This window comes from Peromyscus leucopus, chromosome 7 (genome assembly GCF_004664715.2).
Source record: "Peromyscus leucopus breed LL Stock chromosome 7, UCI_PerLeu_2.1, whole genome shotgun sequence".
Taxonomy (NCBI): domain Eukaryota; kingdom Metazoa; phylum Chordata; class Mammalia; order Rodentia; family Cricetidae; genus Peromyscus; species Peromyscus leucopus.
In genome coordinates, this window is record NC_051069.1 from 7,868,795 (window position 1) to 7,882,478 (window position 13,684).

Sequence of the window (13,684 nt, forward strand, 5' to 3'; positions counted from 1 at the left end):
ATCTCCAGATTATGATGGCAGATTCAGCTGAAGTCATAATCATGGGAATGATGTGGTAACATGTAAGAAGATGGCAGGACAGCTATGGAGTAAACAATCAGTCATTCTGGTGTTGGAGGGTGGAGGTTTTCAAGTATTCATCTTTTAAGATGGGCTGTGCTTTTTCAAGATTCCCATTTTTTGGAAATAACTTTTATTAAATTTCAATGAAAACTGTGGATCCACTTGTATTTTATTTTACAAACATGGATGGACTCACCCCATCTTTAGGTCAATGGGTCAGAAATCACGAGAAGACTGGTAAAGAATATATGTTCAAATCTCTCTCTCTCTCTCTGTCTCTGTGAGTGCGTGTGTGCGTGTGTGTGTGTGTGTGTGTGTGTGTGTGTGTGTGGTGTGAGAACGTGCTCATACATGCACATGCATGTAAACATGGAGGTTGACATGGGGTGTCTTTTTTTTTTAAAGAAACTTGCGCAATGGCATCAGAGACTTTATTATTATTATTTTTTAAAGATTTATTTATTATGTATACAGAAGAGGGGTGCCAGATCTCATTACAGATGGTTGTGAGCCACCATGTGGTTGCTGGGAATTGAACAACTCAGGACATCTGGAAGAGCAGTCGGTGCTCTTAACCTCTGAGCCATCTCTCCAGCCCGACATGGGGTGTCTTTCTCACACTTTCTACCCTTTTTTTGAGATGGACTCTCTCACTGAGCCTGGAACTCTCTGACTAGGCTAGACAGGCTCCTGGTTTCCCTTCATCCGCAGACTGGGATTACAGGCACCTGTCTTTTATGTGGGGACCCAACTCAAGTCCTTCCGCTTGCCGTATGAACTGTTCACCTGCCCAGTCAGCTCCTCCCGTCCCTCGTTTCCTGGTCTTAACTATCCTCCTTCCTGGGGCCACTCTTCTGTGCAGCCTCCACAGGCCATGGCTCAACAGGAAAGAACAATCCTGTGGAAAGGAAGGCCAATACCAACATTCTGGGTGCCAATACCTTGTCAGCAGCCAGCTCCACCTTGCCTCAAAGATGTCACTTTGCCAACAGCCAAAGGTCTGATGCTCATCAGGCAGAGTGGTGGACAGTGAGAAATTCCACAATTATAAAACCATTTAATGATTAAAACCAGAATGATCTTATATCCTTTCCCCAAGCAGCTGAATTTCTGGCATTTTCCTTTGTCCGCAAAGGAAGTTCCAAGCACTTCCTATTGTGACAGGAAAGGACAAGCACAAAGAGAAAAGCTGGGTCTCTGGCAGATGAGTGGGGGTTCACTGGGGAAGCAACTACTTCAGAGGCACAGAGAACATAACTTGAATTAATGTTTTTACTAACATATGTGTCCTTGTGTGTGCTAGACACGTGCAAAAGTCAGGAGAGGGGTCAGATCCTTTGCAGCTAGAGCTACAGGCAGTTATGAGCCTTCTGATGTGAGTGCTGGGAACTGAACTTGAGTCCTCTGGAAAAGCAGCCAGTGCTCTTAACCACCGAACCATCTCTCCAGCGTCTAAACATTGAAGTTTTTTTTTCCCTCTCCTCCAGGATCATTTTTAAATCCTAGAGATTAAACCTAGGGCTCCTGTCATGCTAGGCCAGTGGTTCTCAACCTTCCTGATGCTGCAACCTTTTAACCTTTTCCTCATGTTGTGGGGACCCCCCAACTATAAAATTATTTTCGTTGCTACTTCATAAGTGTAATTTTGCTGTTATGAATCATAATGTAAATACTTGTGTTTTCTGATGGTCTTAGGCAACCCCTGTGAAAGGGTCCTTCAACCCCCAAAGGGGTCTTGACCCACAGGCTGAGAACCACTATGCTAGGCAAAGGCAGCACCCCTGGGTTGTATCTTTTAGGATGTTGTATGTGTGCATACATGAGTGCTAAGGTGTGTGTGTGTGTGTTCACACATGTGCATGCACCTGTAGAAGTCAGAAGAGGGTGTTGAAACTCATGGAGCTGAAGTGGGTGCCTCCTGATGTGGACACTGGGGTCTGGAGTCTGACCCTCCAGAAGAGCAGGAAGCACTCTTACCTGCTGAGGCATCTCTCATGCCCCAATTACATTTGTGTTATATATTTATAAACCCACCCTAACTTACTAAAAGCACGCCTTTTTATGAGGGATAAACCAGTATGCTAACACGCTAAGACAAGGTTGAGATGGCCCTTTCATTTGATAGCAATTTGTAGAATTACCTGAAGCAAATGCGACCTTGTACTTTGAGCCCGGAAGTCTGAGCGGTGGCAGGGTGGGGGTTTGGGGGGTTGTGTGAGGGGGGGAGTGTGCGCTGGCAACAGTGCCTACAGCTGCTCTCTCCCTTCCCTGCAGCTGTAGACCCCGGATGTCCACCCAAGCAATAGGAAGCACTTCCTGACTAACTGGGTTAAACTGTTATATAATAAATGAAAATGGATCTACCTGAAATTTTTGGGAATTGCTGTTTTAAAATAGCTACTGTATGTATTTTGACCATTATATTATACTGTCACTAATAGATATGAAAATGGTTTTAACTGTTTTTCTAAACAACACTGTCTATATCAAAATTTTCATTTAACAACTGAGTTCTGAGGGGGCAGGAACTGAAATTTATATTGAAAGTACAGTTTGGTAAGGTAAATGGAAATAATTAGTTGCTCTTATCTGCAGGTACAGTCTGTAAGTATTCTGGGACTGGTCCCTATGAAGAAAAAGGGCTCTCTGAGAAAACCTGTCCATCCCTAGGGGGTCAGCAGGGCTTGGCTGTGTGGTGATATTTTGTTGTACTCTAATAAAGCTTGCCTGAAGATTGACGACAGAGCTAGCCACAGAGTTAGCCACAGTGGTCAGGCAGTGGTGGCACACACCTTTAATCCTAACACTCAGGAGGCAGAGATCCATCTGGATTTCTTTGAGTTCAAGGCCATGCTGGGCTACATGAAATTAATCTAGTCTAAAAGGGAAACAGAACCAGGCAGTGGTGGCACACACCTTTAATTCCAGCACTTGGGATCACTCACCTTCAATCCCGGCACTAGGAAAGTTGATACAGGAAGTGATATGGCTGGGCAGAGAAAGAAATATAAGGCGGGAGGAGACAGGAACTCACGCTCTTTCAGGCTGAGAAGTTGGTAAGGTAAGAGGTGGTGGCTGTGGCTTGCTCTGTTTCTGAAATCTTTCAGCTTTCACCCTGACATCTGGCTCCAGGTTTTTAAAATAAGACCCATTAGGATTTGTGCAACATGGCAGGATAGCCATGCCCAAGTTAGCCTGCAGAGCCAGAGGTATACTTCTGGTCTTCAGGTCCTTCACTGTAATTAGTCAGTAAAACCTGAAAATGTTCTTGTATAGACTAGTCCACCAGTTGCTACATTAAAAGAAAATCATTTGGAAATAACTCTTTATATAAAGAGGAACAGCAACTACAGAAAGACTACAGGAACTGTTTCAGTAGAGTCTGCCTCAGAGTGTGAGTGTGTGCATGGACGAGTCACGCAGTTCCTACACAGATGAATGCCCTCTTCTCCTGTAAACACGGTTAGCCAGTGATGTGCTTTCCCTGGGGCTAGCAAAGTCAGGTAGTATGGGGGTGGGTGATAAGACTCCAAGTCCTGAGGATGCTGATGTCCATGAAGGCAGGCATTTGCTCGAGTTCAGGTCACATAGGGCTTTGTGCTGAATCTAAACAGGTGAGCACCCCAGCCACAGCACCAGGCCAAGGCCTCTCAAAGGCCACTGCTCTTTCTCTTCTTACTCTGACATGAAGTGCCGAAAAGTAGCCTTTAAATTATGGCGGAAGAAATAAAATAATGCTCAACTACTGCCCATTTAAAAAAAGTATTTTTTCCATAAGTTATTTAAAATACAATGCAAGTTATATATAGGATTAGCTAACACTTGTTAGTTGCACCAATAAATAATAATTATCAACATGAAGTAAAAATAAGTATTTATTGCCTAAAATGCTGAACCAACATTTTCAGGGTCGTTTCTCTATATACAAAATGAGAAGACATACTAGAGAACCTTATTATAGATAAGGTGATAGTTTCAGGGGTTTAAAGGTTATAAAAAAGTTAAGAAAAAAGACAAAATCAGAAGGTGAATAGCTATGTACTGTGACGTCGGGCAACAGGAGGAAAATGCTGAATATTTAAAGTAGTATGTACATATACTGAATAACATTCAAACCTAGTAAGAGTCTTAAACAAACTATACTAGCAAAAGCATGGTTTATTTCCAACAATTTAAACATAAGCAAAACTAAGAATGAGAAATAAGAACTTAGATAGTGGAGGAAAAGGACATTGCTCTCCAACACTACTGGCCACAATTTTCCAAGACGTGTGTTCAATAGAAAAACCGAAAAACAGCTTGTATTAAATTGTTTCAAAAGATGATCCTTACTCTAGTTTTCTTTGGAGCAAGGCTGACTGAGTTCTATTCCATGTTTTAGATATTATTTTTAAAAATTATCTTCAAACAATAATACTTCCTGGAGATTAAAAGCAGGAGAAGCACAACTTTATTCAGAGACAAAAACGAACTCAGGGTAGGGCTGGGAGACAGAAAGCGTGCTCAGCCTTCTGAGTGAGTATGAAGAGCCGCTCTGTCTGTCAGACTACTTCTTACACAGTCTGCACTGTGGAGACTGGAGGGAACAGTGCGAGCTGTTCTCATAAGGGAAGGAGAAAGAAAACACAGACGAGAACCCAAATCCCGTTTGAGGGGATGTTCACCACCAGTGCCGACAGCCTCCTCTCTCAAGTGTTCCTCTCAGCTTCCCGTGACTTGGGGAGTGTGGAACAGGACAGCAGAGTGAGGCTGGGTGGATCCCACAGGAGCGCAGGTACGCGTGCATAGCACCAGTGTTTTCAAGTAAGGAAGTTCAGCCTCGAACCAACTGAACTCAAGATTCACATTTTATGCTCTCTCCACAACTTGCCAGAGGGCAAAAGCCATGCAACACTTCAGCCTGGCTACTCAGTGGTGGCAGGAACTGAAAGGCAGCTTTTCTGTGGCTGAACTGCTGAGTCTCAGGGGTCTAAGATATTTCCAGGTCAAGCATCATGTCTGTTGGCTCTAAACACCAAGTTTGGGACCACCTCCTTTCTCTTCTTTTAAAATGGCTAGCCTTCTGTTATCAATGATAACCTTTGCAAATGTACATACATACACTGAGAAGACATGAACAATTTTAAAGGACAAAGGATGCTTTTTCCTTATGAGAAATTATTCATAGAAAGTGATCTTAGAAATAATGTAACTAAAAATACATTTTAAAAGTCAATTTAATACTCATGGTGTTTGAACATTGAATTTATTGTCTGATTATGTATAGTTCTACATTTTAGATTCCATGAGCTTCAGATTCTGAAGCTTGTTGAAAAGCTAAGTTCCTCAATATGGGAAATTCTCTCTGGCTGTACTTTTAAACGGTTACTATTTTTCTGCTTTCAAAAAATACTTTGAATCTCTCTCTATACATATTATTAACAGAATACCCCATTAAAACGTTATTTCAGATACATATTTTATAGTACAATTTGCTTTATACCCAATATTTTGGGTGAAATTTGGAAGAATCAGATGTCAATCGTATTTCCCCTCTGTAAGTTTCCACATAGAATATTAACATTTAAGTTGATATTTGGATTGTGAGCTACTTTCCCTGGGTACTGTTCGCATCTACTCACACTGGAGGAGACTGGACCATGCGTAGGCACCCTGCCTGACTTCCTGCAGCACTCATGCCCTGCCTTCCATCACTCCCTCTCAGTGGTCAGACTTGGGGTGCTAGCATGCAATCCGAGGAGGACGCTGACACCAGCACTGACGTGCTAAAATTCATTCTCTCAGTAATAAAAAAAATATAGGTAGATATACATATAGAGATCTGCCGCTGTGCTACTTACTTCAAAGAGCAGAGACAAAGAAAATAAACACTTGTTTCATAAGTTTAAATTCATTTTAAGTTTGCTATATTAAATTTAAAAATTAAAAAAATATCAACTTACTATAAACAATTTAAAATATGTATAATACAACTTCATGGTTAAAACATTTGAATAGTCCATGAAAGCAGGAGATACTTTGATCTCACATTTCTGTTTAGGTTCCATACATGATTTTCCTACCTGTTTCTTTTAAGAGAAACCATAAAACAGTTGTCTAATCTGTGGCAATCAAGTTTTTAAAGAGACTTTCTCATCACAAAGTACTTAATTACTCTACAGGGGAGCTAATGAAGAAAGAAATGGGAAATAAGTGGCTCTCTCCCTATCTGTCACTGTCCTCTTACGAAAGCATTCTGTACACAAGTGACCTAAACCTTCCAATCCATTTACAAATGCCTTTTCAAAAAGTGAAGTTTAGAGTCTAAAAGTGTTCCTTTGTACACTGACTATACAATATATATTGAATGTACACACACACACACACACACACACACACACACACACACCCATCTAAAGGTAAGGTTCTCCAAAGGTTTTCCGGCATTCCATCACCCCAGTACTTGGCGGCCTGTCACAGTTATGTGTGCTCTTGACTTGACTAGGTGTGAGACGATCATATGCCATCTTGTACTCTTTGTCAAATGCATCTGCAAAATGTCATTAAGAAATAAAAGAAGAAATTAATGGCTGATATTGATCACAATCAAGTTGCTATGATATAACAACAACAACAACAAAAAAAAAAAACCTATGGGGACAAAGAATATGTTTTGAGCCTAAAGAAGGGGAGCCTTAGAGTACAACGCATTTCAGAGGTAGTAGTACAGACCAAACATCAGTGCTAAAACCACTGAATACCATGCACATATTTTTGTAATTTGCTTTTCATGCTCAATTAAACAGCAAGAAGAAGCAATGGAGCAAAGCCCCTGTTACAGTCCAGCTGTCAAGGCACTGCAGAAGCTGAGGCCGGAAGACCGTCAGCTCAAGGCCTGTCTGGGCTACAGAACAAGATCAAGAAGAACCCGACTCCAAACAAAGAACCAAGTGCTGGGACTACTCCTCCATGGCGGCACACTTGCCTTGCATTGCATGCCTGAAGCTCTAGGTTCAATTTCTAGCACTGAGAAAAAGAAAAAAAAAATCATAGTAATTTTCCCTAACAAAACAAGATTAAGAAAAAAAAGGATCCCTAATTTTTTACCTTTATGATATAATTTTTGTTTTACAGTTAAATTTTACTGTTGGGCAGTGGTGGTGCATGTCTTTACTCCCAGCACTTGGGAGGCAGAGGCAGGCAGATGTTAACCAGATATTTTCTACTGTACCATTTCAATGTCTTTATTGTTTCTTTTACCAGTTTTGTTTCCTGCCAATCTCTGTGCAATCATTTTTCCAATTAAATGTGAAAATCATTTGTCAAATTTCTTATTTCTAGGCCTCCAGTGACTGTGTTTGTATACATGTGTGTAGGTAGGTCATCTGGGGGGCAGAAGGCGGCACTGGATCCCCTGGAGCTGGAGTTACAGGAAGATATAGTTGCTTGACATGGGTACTGGGAACTGAGCTCTAACTCTCTGGGAGAGCAGCGAGTGCCCTTCTCTGTGAGCCGTCTCGGCAGCCTCTGACTGCATTTACTTGGATCATACTTTTAAAGGTTTACTATTATTGTTGTTATTGTGTGTGTATATACACAAGTGTGTGTGCTATGATGTGCACATGTAGATGTCAGGAGATATCTTTTGGGAGTCAGTCCTCTCCTTCTAACTGTGGGATCCAGGGATTAAACTCAGGTCATCACGCTTGACATGGGCAAGTGCTTTTACCTACCGAGGATCACGCCAGCTCTTACATTTCCTTTTTAAACAAAGATTCTAAACATTGATCTCTACGTGACTTCAATTCATATCTAAATAGTTTTAAATTTGTATTTATTTATTTGTGTGTGTGTGTGCGTGTATGCACATGTGTTATGGTGTATGTACATAGGCTACAGAACAACTTGCAGGACTTGGCTCTCTCCTTCGATCATGTGTTTTCCAGAGCTCAAACTCAGGTCATCAGGTAAATTTAATGTCCTTAGTGATATCACACAACACTGCAAGCCTGAGACTGAGGTTAAGTTGCTTGGCCTCCTGGATCCTTAATGCTTAGGTAATATACAACTGGTAATAGGACCACTCTCATAGGAACTTGTAGAGAATTAGATAGTGCTTGGAGAAACTCACTACACTGTGAGTCCCAAGAGATAGTGGCTTATTATTTGCATCATCATACAATCCACGACTAAAGTATCTTTTACATTAGCTAAAAACCAACCAACAACCCAACGAACAAACAAAAACAACGGTGGAGCTGGAGAGGTGGCGCATTACTTAGAGTGCCTGCTGCTCTTGCAGAGGGCCTGAGTTCAGTTCCCAGCACCCAGCGGGGTGGCTCACAACAGCCTGTAACTCCAGGGTTAGGGAATCTCTTCTTTCTGGACCCCACAGGCACCTGCACTCAAATGCACAAACCTCCATACAGATAAACACATACACATCACTTAAAAATAATACATCTTAAAGAGATGCTAAAAATAAAAGAACCATTTTTCTAATAAGTCAATGCAATGAGATAATAATTAAGACCACTAATGAAAACCCTTTAAAAACTACAATACGCTGTATAACTATATTACCTATATCAATGTTTTCTCTTCCCAGTGCCACAAGTGAGAGAAATAGTATTTCTCTATATAAACTCCTGTGGACCAAAAGACATGGAAAAAATGTTAGACTCCTTAGAGCGTCTATGTTCTCTTTTATGCTACGTAAGTATAAGCATGATGAAGCAAACAGGATGCATCTGGTTAGAGAAATAACCAGAGGTAAAGACTGAGGTGAAGACTTACCGCTGTCTTTTGAAATGTGGACACTTATTCAGTGTTTCTAAAATCTGACTCATGGGCCCATAGACATCGTTCATTTTAATGCTTTTCACCATGCTTTTCAACAGTTCCTGGTTAAATGAGTTATCATTTTTTTGTAATAAATGAACCATTGGATACTTTTGAGCTATAAAAGAACAAAAGAGCAGGTGAAGGAAATGTTTTTTTTTGTAGAAGGGAGAAATAAATTAAACAGCAACTAACAAGTGTTGAAGACATTACAAGGCATTAAAAAACAAATGAAGGACAATAAGTAAAGAACAGAAGTTTAAAAATAAAAGAATGAAATAGGAAAAGTAAAACAAATAGTAATAAAAATAGGCCTGAGGAATTTTAGTTGTCAAACAGACAACTAAAAGTAGTTTTCCTTACTACAGCCCCTGAAGGAAAGTCTGCATCAGCAGCCAGGGACGGAAACAAAAAATAAGTAAAAGAAGAAGTTGGGACAATGTTCTTCAAGTCGAACTGTAGAGAACACAAGCAAGCCCTTCACCACATACAGAGCAGCCTCCCAAACAGAACCAAGAGCTCAGCTCCTCCCCAGAAGGCAGCACTAACACATCAGTTAACACTCACTCTCAAACAGCAGCGTGCGGTTCTGACCTGGAAGACACAAAGCACAGTGATGTAGAAGTCAATTATACACACTGAGGGTTTTTCAAGGAGGAGGAGATGACTCTCCTCAAGTGAGCATTCTATGACATCACTTACTGTGGGCATTCCAGAGGATGTACAGGGGTTGCCCCGGATCCTGATGTAATTTCATGTTGTCCCATAACATCTGTATTAAAACATATTTGCTGTCTTCAGACATACAATGGCGGGGAATCTGTGTTGTAAAATAAAATTTATTATTGATCTTTACATAATTTTGTAAATATTTTATAAAGCCTGTCTTAGGGTTTCCATTGCTGTGATAAAACATCACGACTTGGGGAGGAAAGGGTATTTCAGCTTACAACTCTTGGGTCACACTCCATCACTGAGGGAAACCAGGGCAGGACCTCACAGCAGGAACCTGAAGGCAGGGACTGAAGCAGAAGCCATGGAGAAACACTGCTTGCTCACTTGCTCCCCATGGCCTGCTCAGCCTGCTTGCTTACAGCACCCTGGACAGTGGTCTGGACCCTCCCACACCCACCACTAATTAATAAATGCACCAGAGGCTTGCCCACAGGTCAATCTGACAGGGGCATTTTGTCAATGGAGGTTCCTTCTTCCCAAATGACTCCAGATTGTGTCAAGTGGACATAAAACTAGACAGCACAACGTCTTATAAAAAATTTTAAGATACACAGGAAAGAAAAAAGAACAGAAAATTTCTTATTTTTACATATTTGATACCCACTGAAGGAAGACATGCTGGGGTGAGAGGGTAATGATCTCTAAGCAGCAGATTTAATAAGGCACTTTAGGCAAGCGAGAAGGGACATCACACAGAGCTAATCTTGTCTCTGCTCAGGAGTCTACAGAAAAATAAATCTAGAAGGCCTGTTCCCTCCACCCACTATTTCTCAGTTCAAGGCACTTGCCCAGCTAAGACAATTACGGCTGAATTAATATTCTGTCAGTCATCTATAATGTACTGGGGAAAAAAACCCAAAAGCATATGCACGGTCACAGACAGAAAAACAAGAGAGAAGACAAAAAATTCCGAGTTTAGAGACTGCACTTCGGTTGTCCATCATAAGAAAAGGTAAAAACACCCTTATAAAACAGCATCTCAGGGCTGGGTAGATGGCTCAGTGGGTTAAGTGCCTGGCACACAAGTGTGAGGACCTGAGTTCAAATCACTAGAACACACGTAAAAGCTGGACACAGTCATGTGAATGTCTATGCTACGAGTGCCCCCATGAGGAGATGGGAGGTAGACAATGGAGAATTCCTAGGATTGTGGACTGGCAAACCTAGAGTCCACAGCAGAAATGCAACAAAAAGACTCTGCTTCCAAACAAGGTGGGAGGTCAGTGCTAACTTCTGAGGTTGTTCTCTGACCACAGTATGCATCTGTACTCACATACACAGATAAAACAAAACAAAACCACATACAAATGTAAATATAAAATGACTGAAGATGCATCTCAGTGGTGGAGCCCTTGCCTGGCATGTATGAAGCCCTGGTTTTGATCCTGAGCGTTATTTTGAAAAACCCAATTAAATAAATAAATGAACATAGTAAGATTCAGAGTGAGGGATGAAGAGAACGGCAGTGCATACTTGCAGTATGAATCAGATGCCCTCCGGAAAAGTGGTGCTCTTTCTCATTTGTGAGAGAGGTATGGGGGGGACTAACTCAAAAAGCTCTACTATAAGAGTAATTGCCATATTACTTTTCAAGTGATAACAAAATTCAGTTATGTTTTAAGTTATTCTGAGAAGGCTAAAACTATAACTGTATCACTGCTAGTCTGCAAATCCAACTGAAGACAGTTGTGTTATGTGATGATTCAGATGATAATGTAAATACCAAAAATAAAAATAAACCATACTTTGTATCATTAGGAATATGCAAACAGTATGATGATTATTGCCTTTTAACTTTACTCTCGTACCTTTGAATACTTGTTACAATGTTCCGAAGAAAGAATCAATCCAGGCAAGTTACTGGGCAAGTCCAGACGTCTAAAATACCACACCAAGTTCCAAAAGACAATTGGATGATGGTCCACAAAGTCTGCCACTGTTATTGCATGGTCACCTTCATTTTCCAATAAGCTCTCAAGTTCCTTCCATACCACTAAGGGACTAAGGTATGGGACAGTGACAGGGTCTGGACTTGGAAGGTGCCATTCTAACCCTAAAGAATCCTGTTGAATAAAATCATATATGACAAATGTAAGAATGAGGATGCGTTATTATTTTAAATTTAAAGCATACTTAAAAATGTCTATGATTTCCATATGTAGAAAGATAACAGAACTATATCACGAGATGGGGCTCTTTGTGACAATAATATAATTGAAGCTAATAATGTTCTTTGGGACCAAGGGAACAAGATTGTATAAATGATCAATTTACAAATGAGAAAAACACTCAAATACATACTGTAGCTCCTTGTAAAGTTGCTGGCAGGCTGCCTGTAGGGATAAGCTTCTGTCCTTCAGGATCGTCCTTATCCAAGGGGCCACAAGTACTAATGCTCCTGGCCATTGGGAATAGTGGGCATTTCGACACAACTGTTTTTGATCTGTGAGCAGGGATCTGAATACTTCGAGCACAGGGATTTTCCTGTTTAGATTTGCTTGGACATTTAAAAAAGAAAAATCTTATCAGTGCCTAGACTGTCTTATCTGACCTCATCTTATTTCATATCATCTTATCTAGAAAAACCATGCTGTTCTTTTTAGAATCAGAGCTGGACAGAGCAAATTAAATAAAAGGAAATGTGCTATCCAGTCACCAACTAGGAAATAAGATATATTTTAAGCATTGTGGCAATTCAAATTTCCTTTATATCAAACAAATCTTCAATATTCAGGATTCATTTCATTTACTGAAAATATTTAGTGAGGAGATTTTACATAGCATCATGACTAACCCTTGAATATACACAGTAGAGAATACGGATACATACTCTTTCAGGAGTCAGAGAGAGACCGTGGACCACAAGGGACATATAATGAGAGAAGGTGAACATAGACTGTTGAACAGTCTAAGTATTTATGATCAAATGGGTTGTGTTTAGCCCTGCCAGCAGTACATAGGCATTTTCTTTCTCTGCACATGCCGCTGACAGCACGGCTTCACTTATTTAGCTACATATGGTGAATCTGGCACTTTTGCAAAAAAGAGCCCAGTTTCTGCATTTAAATATGTATTACTTATATTGGATTGCTATATATGCTTTTAATTTTCTAGTTCTATATCAGCTCCAACTTTCCTTACACTACTAAATATTCATAAACAAAAAATTAAATATTCTAAAATAGAAGTTAGTATTAATTCCTAAAAAGATGGAGAGAAAGCAGGTCACTATAAGCTTCAAGTGTACTACAGATATTTTTTTCATTTTTAAATATTGGTAAGCAGCTGAGCATGGGCACACATCTATAATTCCAGAATTTGGGAGGTGGAGACAGGAGGATAAGAGTTCAAGATCATTCTCATTTACATAGCAAGTTAAAGGCCAATGGGGTTATACAAGATCTTATCTCAAAACAAACAAACAAGCAAACAAACAAACAAACAAAAACAAAAGCAAAATACAGGTAAACAATAACTTTGGAGGTTCATGAAGTTTAACATATGAACATTCAGACTTATATAGCTATAACATTAGAGCACTTTAGTATCACTTTAATTAAGAATAAGGATTTAAGAAAATGAGGGGCTGGAGAAATAGAGTTGAGAGCATTTTCTGCTTTTGCAGAAGACCTGGGTTCAGTTTCTAGTATCCACATAGTGGCTTATAACCATCCTTAATTCCAGTTTCAGAGGGCATGAAGCCCTCTTATGGATTCCACGGGTACTGCATGCATATTTTGCACTTAGATATATGCAGGCAAAACTCCCATACATATAAAATATAAATAAAGAAAATCTTTTTTTTAAAAAAGCATAAGATAATGAATTTATTATTCATAGAAATATGTCCATCCATCCATCCATCCATCCATCCATCCATCCATCCATCCATCCATCCTTCCGAGGCAGGGTCTTGTTATATAAACCAGATCATCCTTAAACATCATCCTTTCTCTACCAGTTGAGAGATGAGATTATGGAACGTACATTTTTTTACAGAAACTTATACCTTAAAATGGCCAACTTTTTTTTCTGTCCTATGTCAACAGCGTGTATAATATACGTA

General features: G+C 40.1%; 1 protein-coding gene across 5 annotated transcripts in view; it reads right to left on the reverse strand.

Annotated features, from left to right (window-relative positions):
* Nucleotides 1-3,920: 3,920 nt before the first annotated feature.
* Nucleotides 3,921-13,684, reverse strand: part of Dennd4a (DENN domain containing 4A) — a 109,442-nt gene continuing 99,678 nt past the window's right edge. For 4 of the 5 annotated variants that reach the window (XM_037207409.1, XM_037207406.1, XM_037207408.1 and 1 more), the window contains 7 exons: nt 11,920-12,139; nt 11,427-11,681; nt 9,586-9,703; nt 9,451-9,477; nt 8,839-9,001; nt 8,626-8,690; nt 3,921-6,592 (listed from right to left, as the gene is read on the reverse strand). In XM_037207409.1, the coding sequence (XP_037063304.1) occupies nt 6,456-6,592; nt 8,626-8,690; nt 8,839-9,001; nt 9,451-9,477; nt 9,586-9,703; nt 11,427-11,681; nt 11,920-12,139 (985 nt within the window). In that variant the 3' untranslated portion in view covers nt 3,921-6,455. The remainder of the gene's footprint in view (nt 6,593-8,625; nt 8,691-8,838; nt 9,002-9,450; nt 9,478-9,585; nt 9,704-11,426; nt 11,682-11,919; nt 12,140-13,684) is intronic. The other variant, XM_028866751.2, reaches the window with a different exon arrangement.